General features: G+C 45.9%; 1 protein-coding gene across 2 annotated transcripts in view; it reads left to right on the plus strand.

Moving 5' to 3' along the window:
* Window positions 1–18,341, plus strand: part of DPYSL4 (dihydropyrimidinase like 4) — a 42,382-nt gene that overhangs the window by 20,221 nt on the left and 3,820 nt on the right. The window contains exons 9-13 of one of the 2 annotated variants that reach the window (XM_081955462.1): window positions 9,800–9,956; window positions 10,907–11,048; window positions 12,782–12,952; window positions 14,673–14,852; window positions 16,736–16,907. In XM_081955462.1, the coding sequence (XP_081811588.1) occupies window positions 9,800–9,956; window positions 10,907–11,048; window positions 12,782–12,952; window positions 14,673–14,852; window positions 16,736–16,907 (822 nt within the window). The remainder of the gene's footprint in view (window positions 1–9,799; window positions 9,957–10,906; window positions 11,049–12,781; window positions 12,953–14,672; window positions 14,853–16,735; window positions 16,908–18,341) is intronic. The other variant, XM_081955463.1, reaches the window with a different exon arrangement.

Raw genomic sequence — 18,341 nt, forward strand, 5'->3', positions numbered from 1 at the left:
ATTCCTGTTGCAACCCATGAATCAATGCACTGTTAATCTGAGAAAAGAAAAAAAGTAGATCCTGCATTTGTAGACAAAAGTTAGGGAAACAATGTGGCGGAGATTAAGTTTGAAAAACAAAGAATAGCTAATGCTAATTATGAGCTGTGTTGAGCTGAACTGATTTCCAAGAATTTGGTATCCAGACTGTAGGAGTAATAATGCTGTTAGTAGTTGCACTAGTACTAATAGTTATAGAATATCCATCCATTCTAAGCTAAAGAAGAAATGTACAGTTGCTATCCTATGCCATTACTGTTTAATGCAATTCAGTTATTTCTCATCCTAAATGCTAATTTTGTTATGCATCAGCAAAGAGGAAAATTGATTCGCTTTAAAACTTACAGTATAAACCGTGATTGATGGAGAAATTGTTTGCTAATTTAACAGACAAACCCTTGTGGCATCAAATTTGTTCTAGTATTTTTCAACCATTCTTCTTCATTTTTATTAATGATTGTGTGGGGGAATATGGATGTTTCCCAACATGAAGGTTAACGTGGTACATAGTTCTTCAATTAGGAAAAATAAAGCATATTTATATAGAGTGTAGAAAACTTTTCTTAATACATGAGAAAATTGTAGCTGATCACAAGAGCTGTGGTGGCCACACCCATAAAGCAATGCACAACCCCAGCGCACATGTGCACGTGACCAGCACTCCCACCCATTTTTTGCATGCTTTTTTTTCGCCCTCCTTAGACTCCAGAGACTTTATAGGAGCTTGGGGAGGGCAAAAACAGCCTCCCCTGTTAGATTCGTAATAAGGAGGCTGAGGCGACTGTCAGTCCAACAGATTTATTGAAACTAACTGGCTGACAGGAACAAAGAACGCGGGCCGTCTGACAGCTATTTATACTTGCAGCTGTCAGACGGCTTAACCAATGAGAACTTGCCAATTCTCCCGCCGGCTGGAGCCGCGCCTGGGCCAATCAGAGGGCGTCCCTGAACGCCCTCTGCTGGCCAGGCTCGGCAGAACTCAACACCCCTTTCCCCCGGATGGCGCATGCGTAATCGTCGAGGTAGCCTGGGCGTCTGCGCACGCGCTGGGAACGCCTAAGCGAAGATGGCGCATTGTCCGAGGTGGAAGGAGTGTCCGCTCCGCCCTTGTGACGAAGCGCTGGAGGAACGGCTTCGGCGGGCCCAACCCCATAGAATGGATTCAACAGAACAGGTGAGTGAACCAGCGCACCGGGGGGGGGCGATGCGCGGAATCGGAGACAGGGTTTTGTACAGGGTCGGGCCGGCAGGCGGCGTTGGCAGGGCCTGGTTGTGTCAGTCCGCTTCTTTGCGTGCGTTGGATCTTCTGCCGGTCGCCTCCGCAACAGGTCTAAATGCCGCCGCCAATATCTCCCATCGTGGAGGAGGACCCTGTAAGAACAGGGCCCCGTTACTTCGGAGATTCTTCCCGGTACCCACTTCGGCTCCCCTGCGAAATTGCGGGCGAAAACTTCCTCCCCCACCAGAAAGGCCCTTGGGGGGGTAGAGGGGGTGAAGGGAGGAGTAGAAAAAAGGGGATTAAGGCGGTCTAAGGTAGATCGTAGGCGGCGGCCCATGAGTAATTCAGAGGGAGCTTTGCCCGTGGAGGAGCAAGGGGTGGTGTGTTGGGAACGAAGATATGTATGAATGCGCTCGGGCCATGGAAGGGCGGACATGCGGGCAAACGCATCCTTAGCGGAGCGGACGGCCCTTTCTGCCAGGCCATTGCTGGCAGGGTGGTACGGAGAAACGGGGGCATGGCGTATGCCAAGGGATGTTAGGAAGGAGAGAAATTCAGAGGAAGAGAATTGGGGCCCGTTATCCGAAACGATGACATTGGGCAGCCCGTGAGTAGTGAAAAGAGCATTGAGGACGCGGATAGTGGACTTGGAGGTGGTGCTGGTCATTGGGAAGAGTTCGACCCATTTTGACCAGGCATCCACAACGACTAGGAATGAGTGACCATCAAGAGGACCCATGAAGTCGATGTGCAAGCGACTCCATGGGCCCATAGGTCGCTCCCATTCCCGGGGAGGTGAGGTAGGAGGGGCAGCCTGTACACGCTGGCAGGCCGAGCAGCGCTGGACGTAGGAAGTGATGTCCGCGTCCATGGACGGCCACCAGACATAGCCGCGGCCAAGAGCCTTCATGCGGACTATGCCGGGGTGGCCGTCATGGAGGCGAGACAGCACTACGCTGCGCAGGGAGGAAGGAATTACAACACGGGAGCCCCAGAGGAGGCAATCCTGCATGATGGAGAGCTCCAAACGGCGGCGGAAGAAAGGGAGTAAGAGTGGGTCATGAGAGCAGGCCGCCCATCCTCGAGATACGGCGGCCATAGTGCGTAGCAGTAACGGATCAGTGCGGGACGCCTGAGCTATGTCCGTGACAGACACAGGCAGGGAGAGATCAGAAATGAGGGAGATAGAGTGCGTCAGGGCAGGGTCTTCCAATGGGCAATGTGGCCGCCGGGCTTGTAGGAAAGGGAGTAGGAGTATGCGGAAAGAAATTCCAACCAGCGGGACATGCGAGGTGACAGGATTGGGGGGGTAGGGCGGTCCCCGGCAATGATGCCGAGAAGAGGCTTATGGTCAGTAACGAGGGCGAAGGGCCGTCCATAGAGGTAATGGTGGAAGCGTTTTACCCCCGCAACGGCAGCCAGCGCCTCCTTATCAAGCTGGCTGTAATTTCGCTCAGCCTTTGATAAGGTGCGGGAGTAAAACGCTATGGGACGTTCCGAGCCATCAGGGAAGGCATGGCTAAGGACGGCGCCCACCCCAAAAGGGGAGGCGTCACAGACCAAGGTGAGTGGGAGAGCCTCGTCGTATTGGGCGAAGACTGGGGGCGTGGTGAGGGAGCGTTTGACAGCCGCGAGGGCATGTGCCTCGCGGCTAGTCCAACTACACGGAGTTGTGGAGTCGAGAAGGCGGTGGAGGGGTTCGGCCAGGGAGGCTTTGTGGGGAATAAAAGAAGCATAGAAATTTAGAAGACCGAGGAAGGCTTGCAATTCGGTCTTGTTGGTAGGGGGGGGGGCGACAAAATCGCCTCTAGTTTAGATGGGTCGGGGTGGATGCCCTCGGCATCAATGCGGTAACCTAGGAAGGTTACGGCAGGAACCCCCAGTTTGCACTTCGTGGCTTTTAAATGTAGTCCAGCAGTGCGAAAGCGCTGCAGGACAATGCGCAGCATCTTGACGAGCTCCACAACGTCGGGGGCTGCGATCAATACGTCGTCGAAGTACGGCGTGACCCCGGGAATGGCATGGAGCAAGCGCTCCATTAAACCTTGAAAGATTCCCGGGGCCACACTGACTCCGAACTGCAAGCGCCGGCATTTGAATGCCCCGCGGTGAGTAACAATAGTCTGCGCAAGCGCGGTGGTATCGTCCACGGGCAGCTGCTGGTACGCCTGCGCGAGATCCAGCTTAGCGAAAATGCGCCCTTTGCCCAGTGAATGCAGAACGTGCTGGACAACGGGCACAGGGTAGGGGTGCGATTGGAGGGCCTTGTTCAAAGTTGACTTAAAGTCCGCGCAGATCCTTATGGATCCGTCGGACTTTAAGGGTACAACGATAGGAGTCTCCCATGGGGAGAAATCCACTGGCTCAAGGATGCCCTGACTGATGAGCTTATCTAGCTCAGCATCGACTTTTGCTTTAAGGGCCAGCGGCAAGCGGCGGGCTTTTAGGCGGATAGGAGCGATAGAGGGATCGAGATTTAGAGAAATGGGGGAGCCGGTATAGCAGCCGAGGGAGGGGTGGAATACATCAGCAAATTCAGTAAGGAGAGAAGAAATGGAGTCAGAGGGGGGCAGAGGCGAAGGAAAGAGGGAGTGAACCCCAGCGATAGACAGACCTAGCGCCCTAAACCAGTCAAGCCCCAGCAAGGAAGATAGGGGTTTTTTTTACAATGAGGAGTGGCAAAATGGCATGTCGGGAGCCGTAGGTAATGTTAAAAGTCCCGCAGCCAAGCAAGTCAATGGGGTTCCCTTGGTAGTCACGGAGGCGGCAGTCTGGGGGACCCAGGGAGGAACGGCGGACCGATGGCAGTAAGGAATGGAAGGTGTCCCATGACATGATGGATCGTGCTGATCCCGTGTCCACCTCCATTGAGGTAGGAACCCCCTCAATGAATATGGGGAGGTGCAGCTTACCTCGGCCCTCCGCAGAGGAAGAGGCCGAGTCTACCAGCCATTCAGGGAAAGCTGCGTTGGGGTCGCCAACTGTGAGGGAGTTTTGACGCCGGGCAGGCATACGGGCAGGAGCGCGTGGCGGCGGCGGAGGTTGCTGTGAAGGGCGCCGGTCAGTAGGCGCGGAACGGCAAACGGCGGCAAGGTGTCCTTTTCTGTCGCATTGGTGGCAGAGAGCGGCTCTGAAGCAGCATTGGGAGCGTTGGTGGCGGCCGCCACAACTGAGGCAGGAACGTCTATCTCTGGTTGAGAGCGACTGCAGGCGGTCGATGGTTTGATCTACCTCAGTGCGGAACGAGGAGGCTGTAGAAGGAGCGTAGGTGGAGGCGTTAGCCGCATAGGGAGAGGGCGGCAGGTAGGCAGATGGAGGTAGATGGCTGAGGTGGCTGAAATCCGGTGTGGATTGGTCAGCCATCTCGTAAGCCCTGGCATCGTCGACTGCAATTTTTAGGGTGAGCTCAGGCCGAGCCAGGATCCGTCGATGCAGTTTAACGTCGCGGAGGCCGTAAATGAATTGTTCTAACAGCGCGTCGTCGAGGTCGCTGAACTCGCAATGTATAGCCTCCGCACGGAGGGCTGCAATATACTGGGCGATGGTTTGGCCGTCCTTTTGAATGCAGCGACGGAAATACTGCCGGCGGGCAAAATGAGATGGGGCGGGCTCGTAATGGTGTTTGAGACGGAGAATTAGCTCGTCCCACCGCAGTGTGTGGGCAGGATCCGGGGAAGCGAGAGCCCGGGCTGTGCCGAACATCTCCGGCCCGCAGTAATTCAAGAAGATTCCTCTTTTCCGTTCCATGGAGAGGCTGGTGAGGTCGTGGGCTATGAGGAAACACTCGAATCGTTCGAGGAAGGCTTCCCACGCCTCAGCCTCAGGCCGGAACGGGGAGAAGACGGCGTTGGAGGCCATTGGTGGCACCGTGTGAGGGTCCGTGTCGTCGCCCGTCCTCGTCGCCAGTGTTAGATTCGTAATAAGGAGGCTGAGGCGACTGTCAGTCCAACAGATTTATTGAAACTAACTGGCTGACAGGAACAAAGAACGCGGGCCATCTGACAGCTATTTATACTTGCAGCTGTCAGACGGCTTAACCAATGAGAACTTGCCAATTCTCCCGCCGGCTGGAGCCGCGCCTGGGCCAATCAGAGGGCTTCCCTGAACGCCCTCTGCTGGCCAAGCTCGGCAGAACTCAACATCCCCCACCCCGCGGAGGCCCTCCGGAGGAAACGACCCTACGAGCAAACTGGACGTCACTTCCAGTTTGTCTGTAGGGCCATATTTCGTCCTCCGGAGCCTTCAGGGAAGTCTCCTGAAGATCCCTGGAGGCTCCGGATGACTAAAAACAGCCCTATGGACCAGTTTGCTCGTAGGGTCATTTTTTGCCCTACAGAGCCTTCAGGGAAGCCTCCAGAAGGCCCCTGAAGGCTCCAGAGAGCTAAAACCGACCCTACGAGCAAACCGGAAGTCTGTCCCCAAACTTCCGGTTTGCCCATAGGATTGGTTTTTTGCACTCTGGAGGGCCTCCGGGGGGGCTGTTTTCGCCCTCCTTAGGAGCCTTGGGAGGGTGAAAAATGTATGCGTTGACCAGCTGATACGGCAATGCCTCGCTTGCCCTGACAAATGGCTCTGCATGCCACCTGTGGCATGTGTGCCATAGGTTCGCCATTCCAAATCTAGCTAATCTTAGATGATAGCAATAGCACTTAAACTTATATATCACTTCACAGTGCTTTCCGGCACTGTAAAACTAAGCAGTTTACAGAGGCAGCCCCAACAATCTGGGTCCTCATTTTATCGACCTTGGAAGGAAGGAAGGCTGAGTCATCCTTGAGCCTGGTGAGATGTGAACTGCCAAATTGCAGGCAGTCAGCAGAAGTAGCCTGCAGTACTGCATTCCAACTACTACGCCACCACAGCTCCTATTGTTGGAAGTAATTCTGACTTGAAAGAAAGATCATTAGGAATTCCCAGGGCTGAAAACATCCTAAAAGACAACAATGGTAACCATTCCATGCTGTTCCCCATAAGATATATTCATGAGGTCACCAAGAGTTAAGTCAATTTGAAGAACTTTCATGAAGAACTTTTCTATTTATAAACCAAGTAGGAATCACGCCTGTGACATGGCTGCTCAAAGGTGAGTGCAAATTCAAGTGATATTTGTATGCTGTCTGTGACCCTGGCAGACTGAAATCAGTGTAGAAAGTTGAAAGAGAAGTTATGAGGAGCAACTTCCAGTGTTTTTAATGTTTTATATTTCTGCTTTTGTCATATTGTAAGCCACACAGAATTACTTTGGATAGGGAGATGAGTAGCATATACATTTAATTAATTAATAAACTTAGTGGTGGGGAAGAAAATCAACTTTCATAAGGTAGTCACAGTTTTTTTAAAAATTCAATCTTGGGGGTAAGGGAGTGAAGACAGGACAAGTGAACTTGGGGGAAAAGAAACACATAAACAAGAGGCTAATGTGGTCAATTTAAAGATGTTATAATAATGTAAGCCTTAGAAAAACCTGCACTACATTTGTTCATACAAGAACTTCTGTCATAATTTTAAAAGCGTTATTATTTTAATGTTTTGCTTTCATTGAAGCCAAAAATGCCACTTTTTTTGAAAATGCTAGATTCAGAGACTTTGCTGTTAGAAGTCCAAGTATTATTTGTTTCTTACTCAGAAAAATAACTTTGTCAACCTAGTTTAAAGAGCTCAAGGATCTGCAAACTGGAAAAGAAAAAGGGGAAGCCTGTTGAAACAGCTGAATGCGAAGAGTCTTATAAAAATACTATACTCCCTTTCGCTGGATGTGTTTGAACAGAGGCTGGATACTTTAAATTAAATTCTTGTTTTGAGCAGAGAGCTGGATTGAATGATCAGAACAGCCCTTCCAAATCCATCATTCTCTGTATTGAATAATATATTGAATATCTATTTGTTATACAATATAAACCATTGCTTCTCTCTTTATTTTCTATTTATTTATAGTTCAGTTCCATAGAATGCCATAGGTCATAATAAACCCATTTGGAACATACTCTGCAATTTACAACGGTTCATTTAGTGATGGTTCGAATTTAGAATGGCAAAAGTGATTTATGACCCTTTCTCACACTTAAAACTGCTCCAGCATCCCCATGGTCACGAGCAAAATTCAGACGCTTGGCAACCGACTCATATTTATGATGATTGCAGTGTCCCGGGGTCATGTGATCACCTTTTGCGACCTTCTAAGAAGCAAAGTCAATGGGGAAGCCAAGTTAACTTAACAACCATGTTACTAAACAACTGCAGTGATTCACTTAGCAAATGTGGTGAGAAAGATCATAAAATGAGGCAAAACTCAACTAATGTCTCACTTAACAACAGAAATTTTGGGTTCAATTGCGCGCATAAGTCAAGGACTAATTGTATTTAACGGCTGTTATCTTGACCCTAGCTTTTTTTTCTCTTTTGTTCCATTGTGTCTGATTCTTGGAAATACTCTAGTCAAACTCTGCAGGTCCCTGCAGTCCTTTTGGCAAGGTTTTTCATAAGGAGTTTGTCACTGCCTCCTTCTTCAGTCTGTCTGCATTAGAACTAATTACTTTCCAGATGTTTGAAAACCATGGGTAGTTTTCTATTATATTGAAGAGTTTTTAAATGGAAAAAGAGAGGATCCAGACTGCCACATTTATAACAAGCGCACTTTTTCGGGAGATTAAGCAAAATTGCTAGCAGTGCATTTTGATTTCCTTTTAAAAGTGAAGTTGAAATTCTTTCATGCATGCATCTTTAGCATGGCAGGTCTTTTTCATGCTAGGAGGTTGTAGGCGAGATACTGTCAAATTGTCACATTGTCTTTAGAATCATTCCTATTGCAGAAGCCCCAAGGTCCAGAAATGTCAGCTTTAAAAAAAAACACAGGGATACATTCTCTACCTGAAAAGCTCTACATTTTTCTGAATAGATTTGCCCCTAGTGATTTGCTAATTTGGTTATTGTCCATTTGAGAAATTGTCATTCACTTAGAATTAGACTTGACTATCACAGGATTTTTGTTAGCGTGTGTTCTCTTTCCCCGGCACCAGACTGATATATATGTATATATGTGTATGTATGTATGCGTATGTTTTTGTAGATTTTCACGGGTACATGTATGCAGGTCTTGGCATATTCGGATCTTTTTCCATGTAAGATAGAAAGAATCTTGGCGACGTTTTGACGAGGTTAAACGCAAAGGCTCAGGTTACAATGCAGCCAACCTCCCAGGATGTTGCAGGACAGGACTCAGAATATCACTACACTAGAGCTCAGGATGTCATCACACAGCTCATTACCCAGGTCGTTACAACACAAAAGACTAATGGGTACACAGCTAGTACCTCAGCCACACAGGATGTTATGAAACAGCCGACTAATCTGCATAAATCAACTCGATCAACTAATCAAGATGTAACAACACAACCAACCAACCCGCTTACAGCAACAAAGCCAGCACTCCACATACCCCCACCAATATTTATAGAAAGACGGCAGCTCTGATCACGCTTTGCTCGCACAAGCATGAAGCCGAAGGCACCAGCCTGAAGATGGCGAGTGGGACCTCATTGAAACGTTGCCAAGATACTCTCAATATTACACGGGAAAAGACCCGAATATGCCAAGACCTGCATGTCAGCGTTCCAAATATCATGCAAAATTAAATCAGAATCAAAGACAAAACTTTCCTTAAAGTTCCAATTTAATAAGACAGACATGTTGGCATTGTGCTATGAAATCCCAAATCTGATTTGCTTCCTGGGATTCCACCTAGTTGAAAGTTCATGATCTTATCCCCACAATCCATCACATGGTCCAATCTTCATCTTCCACGTTGGCATCTGCACCCCTCTGCTTCCGGTTAGGTGTCGAGGTGCGGAGACAAAAGATGACCTTGGCTTCTATAAAAGAATGATAACAATACATTCCACAATCCTACTCCTTTCTATTCCCCCCTCCCAACTACTACACTAATGAAACAGCATAGGAAATTTATAAAAAGTGTGGCAGGCCAAAGATCCTAAAATGAACATAACTACAGGCCTGACACTGCATATATAAGAGTTGTGTAAATAAAAAAGAGCAGGAGCAGTCTCTTCCCATCAAATGTCCAGAACTACCCTGTTTCCCTGAAAATAAGACCTCCCCGGATAATAAGACCTCCCTGAAAATATTGCAACACAGCAGCAGCCATGAGGTGACCATGCTTGCCGCCTCCTGCATCTCAAAAATAATAAGACTTCCCCGAAAATAAGACCAAGTGCTTATTTTTGGGTTAAAAGAAAATAAGACCCTGTCTTATTTTCAGGGAAACACAGTAGTTGAAGAACATCTAGTTAGAACAATTAATCAGTGGAACAACTTGCCTCCAGAAATTGTGAATGCTCCAACACTGGAAGTTTTTAAGAAGTTGTTGGATAAACATTTGTCTGAAGTGGTGTAGGGTTTCCTGCCTAAGCAGGGGTTGGACTAAAAGACTTCCAAGGTCCCTTCCAACTCTGTTATTCTATTCTAGTTGGGAGATACTTCATCCCATTTGTCCTAGGAATGACCAACACACAATTATGTCTTTAGGCACCATTGTGTATGGAGAGCCCATTACAGCAAGCCTTGGTACTGATGGTTCCCATTACTGGAGTAAGAATTGGGCAAAAGCGGCAGCCTTTGTCACATCTCCACCTGTCAGTCCAGACCCCACAACCCCTGATTATCTCTCTTCACTCTTAGCCTGGTAAGTCATTTTCTCAATCTGCAAAACAAAATTTTAATGGGAAGAGCTAATGCAGGACTTTCAACCTTTTCTAAGATGGAGGAAATATCTGAAATCCAACTAGTTCTACACCATTTAATTGTGATCTAATGAGGTTGTTCTGTAACACTTGCCTAGATTCTTCTACCTCAGCTTGATTTTTTTTTCTGGATAGTTGTGAACATTTCCAAAGTACTGGACTTTTCATGAAATATTTGGGTTCATTTCAGGGCCGCAAACATTCTTGGAAACAACTAAATAAATGATGTTCAAAGCTGGTGTTGGTTGGCAGAATATCAACTTCCCACTCTTTTTTAACTAAGAGAAATTATTTTGAAAAATATCAGATGGATCAGGAAGCCGGTCTGGAACCCAAGAGATATCTCAATGGGCAGAGTGGAGAGCAGGAAAACAGCATAATTGGATCTCAAGAATCCTACTTGGGATCCAGATACTAGCAACCAATTGGCAGGCCTTTACCATAGTCATCAAGAAGACATATTGTTTGGTGTGTCCATAGCTTTGAAATCTAGTATATTGTATTTTTGCAAAGGAGGGCAATTATTAAATTATAGCATCATCAAACTATGGTTTTCATTGGACAGTCCTCTATAACCTCCCTGGCTTCCTTCCCTTAATTAAATCTAAGAGAAGATAACAGGAAGGAGGTTTTCATTGTACTTATTCAGACCAGAAATTGCAGAGAGCTGAGATAGCTATAAAGCAGTGGAAAGATGTGGATTTTACATCCTTTCAACTATAAAGTAATACCAAAATAAATTATATTGTACTCTTAAGAATTAAACAAGAAAACTTGTCATTCTTTGCTTTCTACCAATGAGACTTCAAATCAAATTTCAGAAGTGCCTTAGATGTTGAGTGTCTTGGAGCCTCTTGTTTTTGTTTACTGATTTGACGTTTCTTTTAATTAGTGGAGATCTTCAAGTGGTGGGCAGTGCTCACTGTACCTTCACCACAGCACAGAAGGCAGTTGGAAAGGATAACTTCACTCTGATTCCAGAAGGAACAAATGGCATTGAAGAACGAATGTCAGTAATTTGGGAAAAATGTGTGGTAAGTTCAGCGGAAAAAGTTTGTTACAAAATAGTGAAGTTTTAATTGGTTATAACATCCTCGTTTTCTTTGGGAAACTTTACTTTTTCATGACATAAGGTTATAGGGCAAATTCAAGGATGCATATTCAATTTACAGGTAGTCCTCAACTTACAACCATTTGTTTAGTGACTGTTCAAATTTACAATGGTACTGAAAAAAACCAAGACCATTTTTCACACTTAACAATTGTTCAAAATTTAGACTCTTGGCAACTGGCTCATAAGTTAAGATGCTGGGCTTGTCAGCTAGGAAATGGGCAACCTAGGCTTGAGATCTGAACTCCATGCAATGGGGTGAGCTCCCATCCTCGCCCCAGCTCTTACCACCCAGCAGTTTGAAAACATGCAAATGTAAGTAGATAACTAGGTACCACTTTATTGGGAAGGTAACAGAACTTTGTGACAGAATGCTGGTCAGATGAACCCAGAAATGTCTCCACACAGCGCTGGCTCAATGGCCTTGAAATGAAGATGAGCACCGCCCACTATAGGCAGTAAAGAAAAATCTGCAGGGACTCCTTTAACTTTCTTTTAACAAAAACATCAGTCAAAATGCATACGTTTTGGATTGACATGGAAGAAAGTTCATTGCTATGAGACAAGGTCAAACTTGCCACGTCTTTAAAAGAGAACAGAAAATAATACCATCTCTAAATTCCCTATATCTCAACCTTCTCTCTAGTTCATCAGAAGGATTCTCATGGCTTGAGTCAAACCTCCCATGACTTGGAATTAGTGAAGTGGTAGATCAATATATCTAGAGCAGTGGTTCTCAACCTTCCCAATGCCGCAACCCTTTAATATAGATTCTCATGTTGTGGTGACCCCCAACCATAAAATTGGTGTCTCGGTTCCTAAGACCCGACCCACAGGTTGAGAACCACTGATGTAGAGGCTCTATCTGGAGCAATGGTTCCCAACGTGGGACCCATGCCCTACAAGGAGGCAATTTGATTTTTAATGGGGGCAATTTGAACCTTGTTTAAACCAAGTTAATGTCCTTTTAGGCTTCCTTCGCTTGAGTAGAGTTCACTTTTTGAGTAAAGTAAGAATTATATGTCACATGTGGGGCATCAGGATTTTAGAGATGCTTAGGGGGGCATGGCCAAAAAAAGATTGGGAATCACTGATCTGGAACAAACGTGTTCAACCCGTTTTGGCATGCAGCCACACAGGATTGTAAGCTTTTAACATTATTATGCGATTTATATACATGAACTATATTATAACTTTTATATGCGGCCCAAGACAGTTTTCTTTACTCAATGCAGCCCATGCGAGTCAAAAGATTGGACACCCAAGATCTAGAGGCTCTCAGAACTAGTCTTATCACCCTTATCTGTTTATCTTAGATATTTCTGAAAAGTTTCCCATTAAATGTACTAATAGCAGCGCTCCTTTGTCTTGTTACTTACAGTGGTATTTGGTATTCTGAAATAATTTATTTACCCTATGAACATATAATAAAAAGGGTTTTTTAAGATGCCATTTATTTGGGATACATTTGAAGGTGAAATCATGGAATGTCTGAATTTTATTTCATGAATTCATAAGAAACATAATTCAAATCATTATTTTTCCCACCTCATATTTTTTTCTCCAACCTCTCTCTCTTTTTCTCTCCCTTTGTTCCTCTCCCCCTTTCCTCCCTCCCTCCCAACACACAACCACACACACACACCTCATTTCTAGGCAGCAGGGAAGATGGATGAAAATGAATTTGTTGCAGTGACCAGCACTAATTCAGCCAAGATTTTCAACTTCTATCCCAGGAAGGGGCGGATTGCTGTGGGGTCAGATGCTGATTTGGTTATTTGGAACTCTAAAGCTACAAAGATCATTTCGGCAAAAACTCACAACTCGGTAAAAGCAAACAATAATTACAACTTTTATTTTTCATTGAATTAGACATTCCATAATTTATAATAGTCATTATTGTGATCTGACTGAGCTTGCTAGTTTTCCTATATCATTTTCTGCATCTGTTAACTTTGGTAGTATTGATGCTACGTACAAATTACTGGATATGAATTGCAACCTTAATTTACAGTTGAAATAAGCATCCTTAACTTTAGTTGCATTATACCTGTTCATTTTAGAGGGCTTTTTTTTCTTGTTCATAACTACATGCCCATTTGCTAATATAATTTTGTTACTTGAGTATTTCATTTTGGGAAAGGTTGGGCAGAAATGGAAGAAATAGCAATGGTTTCAATCTCATTGTTGAATTTTATAAGGTACATAATTCAGATATAGCACACTGATCCATCTAACTCAGTCCTGTCTCAATTAACAGGCAGTTCTCAGGATTTCTTTTGTAGTGTGAGGATTTAATCTGTGTGTGTCAGAACTTGGTCTTTTTATGCAAACAGTTACAACCCTTCCTTACTGCTCTTCCACTGGGCATCAGGCTTCTCAAAGGAACATCTGACTAGGCTTTGGCCAAAAGAAGTATAAAGCTGCAGCAGGGCATTCTGGGAGGGCAACTTTAGGCTACTGGGACACTTGGTTCAATGTATTAAAAATTCTATCTCTGGGGATAGTAAGAAAAATTCAGTTGTAATAGATTAGAAAGTGAAGATAAACCAAGCTATAGCCTGTTCAGATTGCCATTATTTTGGGGGAATGTGGCATTGAATGCAATTTCTTGTATTTGATTGCTTAAAAGGATCTTTGTCTTGGTGTATTTGGGTCCTTTCCGGGTCTTTGACAATATCAATCTTACACGGGAAAAGACCCGAATACAACAAGACCAGCATACCTACACCCATGAAAATCTACAAACACACACACACACACTCTCACATACACAAATATTTGTTTTTATAGATTTTCACTAGTGTAAGTATGCTGGTCTTGTTGTATTCGGGTCTTTTCCTGTGTAAGATTGAGATTGTCTTGGCAACGTTTCAGCGAGGTCTCACTCGCCATCTTCAGGCCAAAACCCAGCCTGAAGATGGCGAGTGAGACCTCGCTGAAACGTTGTCAAGACAATCTCAATCTTACACGGGAAAAGACCTGAATACAACAAGACCAGCATATATACATATAAATAATCTGGGTACCTTTTTCTGTGATTGGGAATCCTGCCTTGTCAAGGGAGATAATATTTGATGTTGAGGTTTTACATCTATCATTGGTTATAAATTTTGTCTCTCGAATTGGTCCTTTAAGTCATTTTCTTTGTTCTGTCAAGTTTCTCGTGTTTTTGAAAGCTAGATAAAAGAGCTTTTACAAAAACTTTGTTGGGAAATTCATAGACTGAGCAATTGATATTCTTGGGTTATATGAATGATACCTGAATTGTGCTGCATCGTATAGACTCCTAAGGCTCTCTCATATTGGTCCAGCATCATGCATAAGCCTAATATAAAAGACTGACTAATGTGTGTGCCCTACATACACCTTAAAATGACACATATTCACAATATTACTTGGAGAATATAAAGATTATATGTACCTTTCCATCCCCGAGTGTATAGTTTTCCTACCTTTGTTTGAATGATGTGCATGGACATTGGTGCATTGAGTCCTGTGATTTTGTTTGAATATTAACCTGAGTCTGTAATACTTGTTTTGCCAGAATGTGGAATACAACATATTTGAAGGAACCGAATGTCATGGTGTCCCCACAGTGGTTATAAGTCAAGGGAAGGTTGTATTGGAAGATGAAAATCTCTGTGTCACCCCAGGTGTTGGTCGTTTCATTCCTCGAAAGACATTTCCTGATTTTGTTTACAAAAGAATAAAAGCCCGGAATAGGGTGAGAATTTTTCTGTATACGAAATCCATTACATTGTTGGTTAAGGGTTACTATGTCTGCGCCATCAAAAGTCCAGGACAAAGACTGAAAAGAAACAGTCTGGGAAAATCAGAAACATGGTGTTCAATTAAGATTTTAAATACCGTATATACTTGAGTATAAGCCGACTCGAGTATAAGCCGAGACCCCTAACTTTACCCCAAAAAACTGGAAAAAGTTATTGACTCGACTATAAGCCGATGCTGGGAAATGCAGCAGCTCACGGTAAATTTCAAAAATAAAAATACAGGTAGATAACAATAAAATTGCTTTAATTGAGGCATCTGCGGGGAGCTGCCTCCTCTTCCTCCTTTGTTTCCAGTTTGGGGGAAGCCAGAAGAAGAAGGAGGTAGATCCCTCTTCACCTGCCCCATCTTTCCTTCTTCCCTGGGAGCACCGATAAGACCGGGCAATTGTGTCCCCCACCCTTGAATGGGTGCGCCTCCTGCCTTTCCCCATGCTGGCCTCCTGCCTTCCTCCCAAGGAGGAGCTCGAAGGGCAGCGGGAAAAGGCTCGACTGAAGGGAAGCAGGTGCCGCGGGGGTGGGAGGCGCACCGGGGGCTTCGGGAAGGCGCCGGCTTCCCAGGGCGCTCCAGGCGGAGCGGGAGGACGCGGTGGCGTTGCAGCGGCGGGCAGACGGAGTGCAGCGCCGCCGGCTTCCCGGGGCGCTCCAGGCGGAGCGGGAGGACGCGGTGGCGTTGCAGCGGCGGGCAGACGGAGCGTAGCGCCGCTCTCCTTCGGCTCCCGCGGGGCAGCGCAGCGGGTCCGCTGGGAGGTAGGCGGTGCGCAGGAGGGGCCTGGGCGGGCCGGGGCTGGGGAGCTTAGTTCGCGGGCCGAGCCGGGCGTGGAAAGAGACGGCCACAGTCCGGCAAAGGGCGGCGCAGGGCGAGTCAGGGCGCCCCCCCAGATGTTGCGCCCGGTGCGGCCGGCCCCCCCTGCACCCCCCATGCTACGCCACTGGGTGAAGCCGCCAAAGCTCCTGCTGGCGTCCCTACCCATGGCAGCGGTGCCTCCCCCTCCGCTCGGAGCACCTGAGCTGGGCCCCGTGTTACCCCTGCCCCCTCCTTCGCCGTGCTTTTGAGGAGCCATGAGGCCGTGGGAGCCAGTAGGAAGGTGGTGGAGGGGGTGGGAGCGATCCCGGAAGCACTGAAGCCTCGGTGTTCTTTTTTTTTTTTTTTGGTTCACTGGAGTATAAGCCGAAGTGGATTTTTCAGCCCAAAAAGTGGGCTAAAAAATTCAGCTTATACTCAAGTATATACGGTAATTGGCTTTCCTTCACATAGGTCCAGATTTTCTATTTTCTAGGGAAAAAAGTTATACTTACATTGTGAGGTAGCCTAGGCAAATAAATTGTGATCAGGTTCATACAGGAACCTAAGGCATACTATAGCTTGCCAGTGCTATGCAACATACTAAGCCAAAATGAAGCAACTACATTATGGTTTAGTATATAATACAAGCTAAGAGAACCTAGATGACAGCTGTGAACTTCACAGTTAAGCAAAGATTTGAACTTTGTATAGTTAAAGATTTGAATTTAGGGTTTTCTTCCATGATTGCCATTGCCATTCTCACCATTATATATTCAGTTTTTAAGTCTGTATTAAGTAGAAATTTAAACCTGCAGAATATGACCTGTGCATTTGCACAATATGCTTAGTATGTGAGAATGTTTGTGTTCCACAACACACCAGAAGACAATGGCAGATCACTTCTGTATTGTAGCCAGGAAAATTAAATTAAGCTTGAAGTTTAATCCTAAATTGTTTACCCATAAAGTTGCCCACGGAATTATTGCAAGCCCCTGTTTTATAATAGTTCTCCCTTTTATTGCATGTTTATAGTTGGCTGAAATCCATGGTGTACCTCGTGGGCTTTATGATGGGCCTATTCATGATGTCATAGTAACCGCTAAAGCTGTTACTCCAGCTCCTACCTCAAGGTTAGCTACTTGCTCAGGCAAAATACAGGTTCCACCAATCCGCAACCTTCATCAGTCAGGCTTCAGTCTGTCTGGTAAGTCAAGTTGTAAAGAAAAAACAAAACAACAAAAATTGAGGTGATAACAGAATTATCAAAATGACAGCTTACTATCATCTTTTAGATCATCAATTGGTAAGCAGTACCTGACTTATATTTCAGTCATTCTAAAGCTTTTAGGAACTTTTTAGCGCTTTATATGTGGTGATAATATATGCTGAATATATATTAAAGGAAGCTAGATTGGAAGATGAGCGTGGTTTTAAAATGGAAGGAGGAAACATCAAGTACCCGCACTATGCTGATGACACTACTTTTGTCAGGCAAAAATGCAAAGCATCTGTAATAAGTGTTGAGAGCCACAGTGAAAAAAATGGAAGTGAAATTAAATAAAAAGAGGGTCAAACTAATCACAACAGGTACAAGAAATTGAAATAAAATTATCAAAGCGGTAGATAGCTTCTGCCTTTTGAGCAGTGTGGTGACCCAGAGGTGGAGCTCTTGTCTCACAATCAGGAGGGTTTGAGTTCGATCCTAGATAGTGGTAGGTATTTCTTTCTTTAGGCACAAAAGAAAAATATCTGCTATGAGCTCTGTGTAGGCATCAGGAAGGGCATCCAGCCAGTAAATGCTCAGCTCCATTTAGCTGCCCCAACTCCACCCTGATGCAATGGATTATAGCAGTGATGGTGAACCTATGGCATGCGTGCCACAGGTGGCACGCAGAGCCATTTGTCAGGGCACGCCCTGTCAGCTGGCCAGCGCACTTGTGCGCGCTGGTCAGCTGAGTTCACCCTTTTTTAAAGCCATTTTTCGCCCTCCCCAGGCTCCAGAGCCTTTATAGGAGCCAGGGGAGAGTGAAAAGAGCCTCCCCCGCTCCCCCGGAGGCCCTCCAGAGGCTTCATGAGCTTCCCTGAAGCCTCCAGAGCGCAAAAAAACGCCCCTTTGGGCAAACCGGAAGTTCGGGAACAGACTTCCGGTTTGCTCGGAGGGTTGTTTTGACTGCTCCGGAGGCTTCAGGGAAGCATCCTGAAGGTCCCTCAAGCCTTTGGAGTGCTCAAAACGACCCTCCGAGCAAACCGGAAGTCACTTCCGGTTTGCTCGGAGGTTCGTTTTGACTGCTCCGGAGGCTTCAGGGAAGCGTCCTGAAGGTCCCTGAAGCCTTTGGAGGCTTCCAGGGGGGCGGGGAGGCTGTTTTCGCCCTCCCCAGGCTCCCATAAAGCCTCTGGAGCCTGGGGAAGGCAAAAAAACATGGGGGGAAGCACCTGCAGTGCACGCATGTGCACTGGGAGGTCGCACATTGCATTATGGGTGCAGCACTCCCATACACTACCCCCCCTGCGCTTCCCCCACTTATGGCACGTGAGCCAAAAAAGGTTCGCCATCACTGGATTATAGCGTCAATAAAAGAAAAAAAAAGATAGCTCCTGCATTTTAGTAACAACTATCAACATTACTGCAAAGTAACAA

Source organism: Natrix helvetica, assembly GCF_964273705.1.
Source record: "Natrix helvetica genome assembly, chromosome: 5".
Classification (NCBI taxonomy): Eukaryota; Metazoa; Chordata; class Lepidosauria; order Squamata; family Natricidae; genus Natrix; species Natrix helvetica.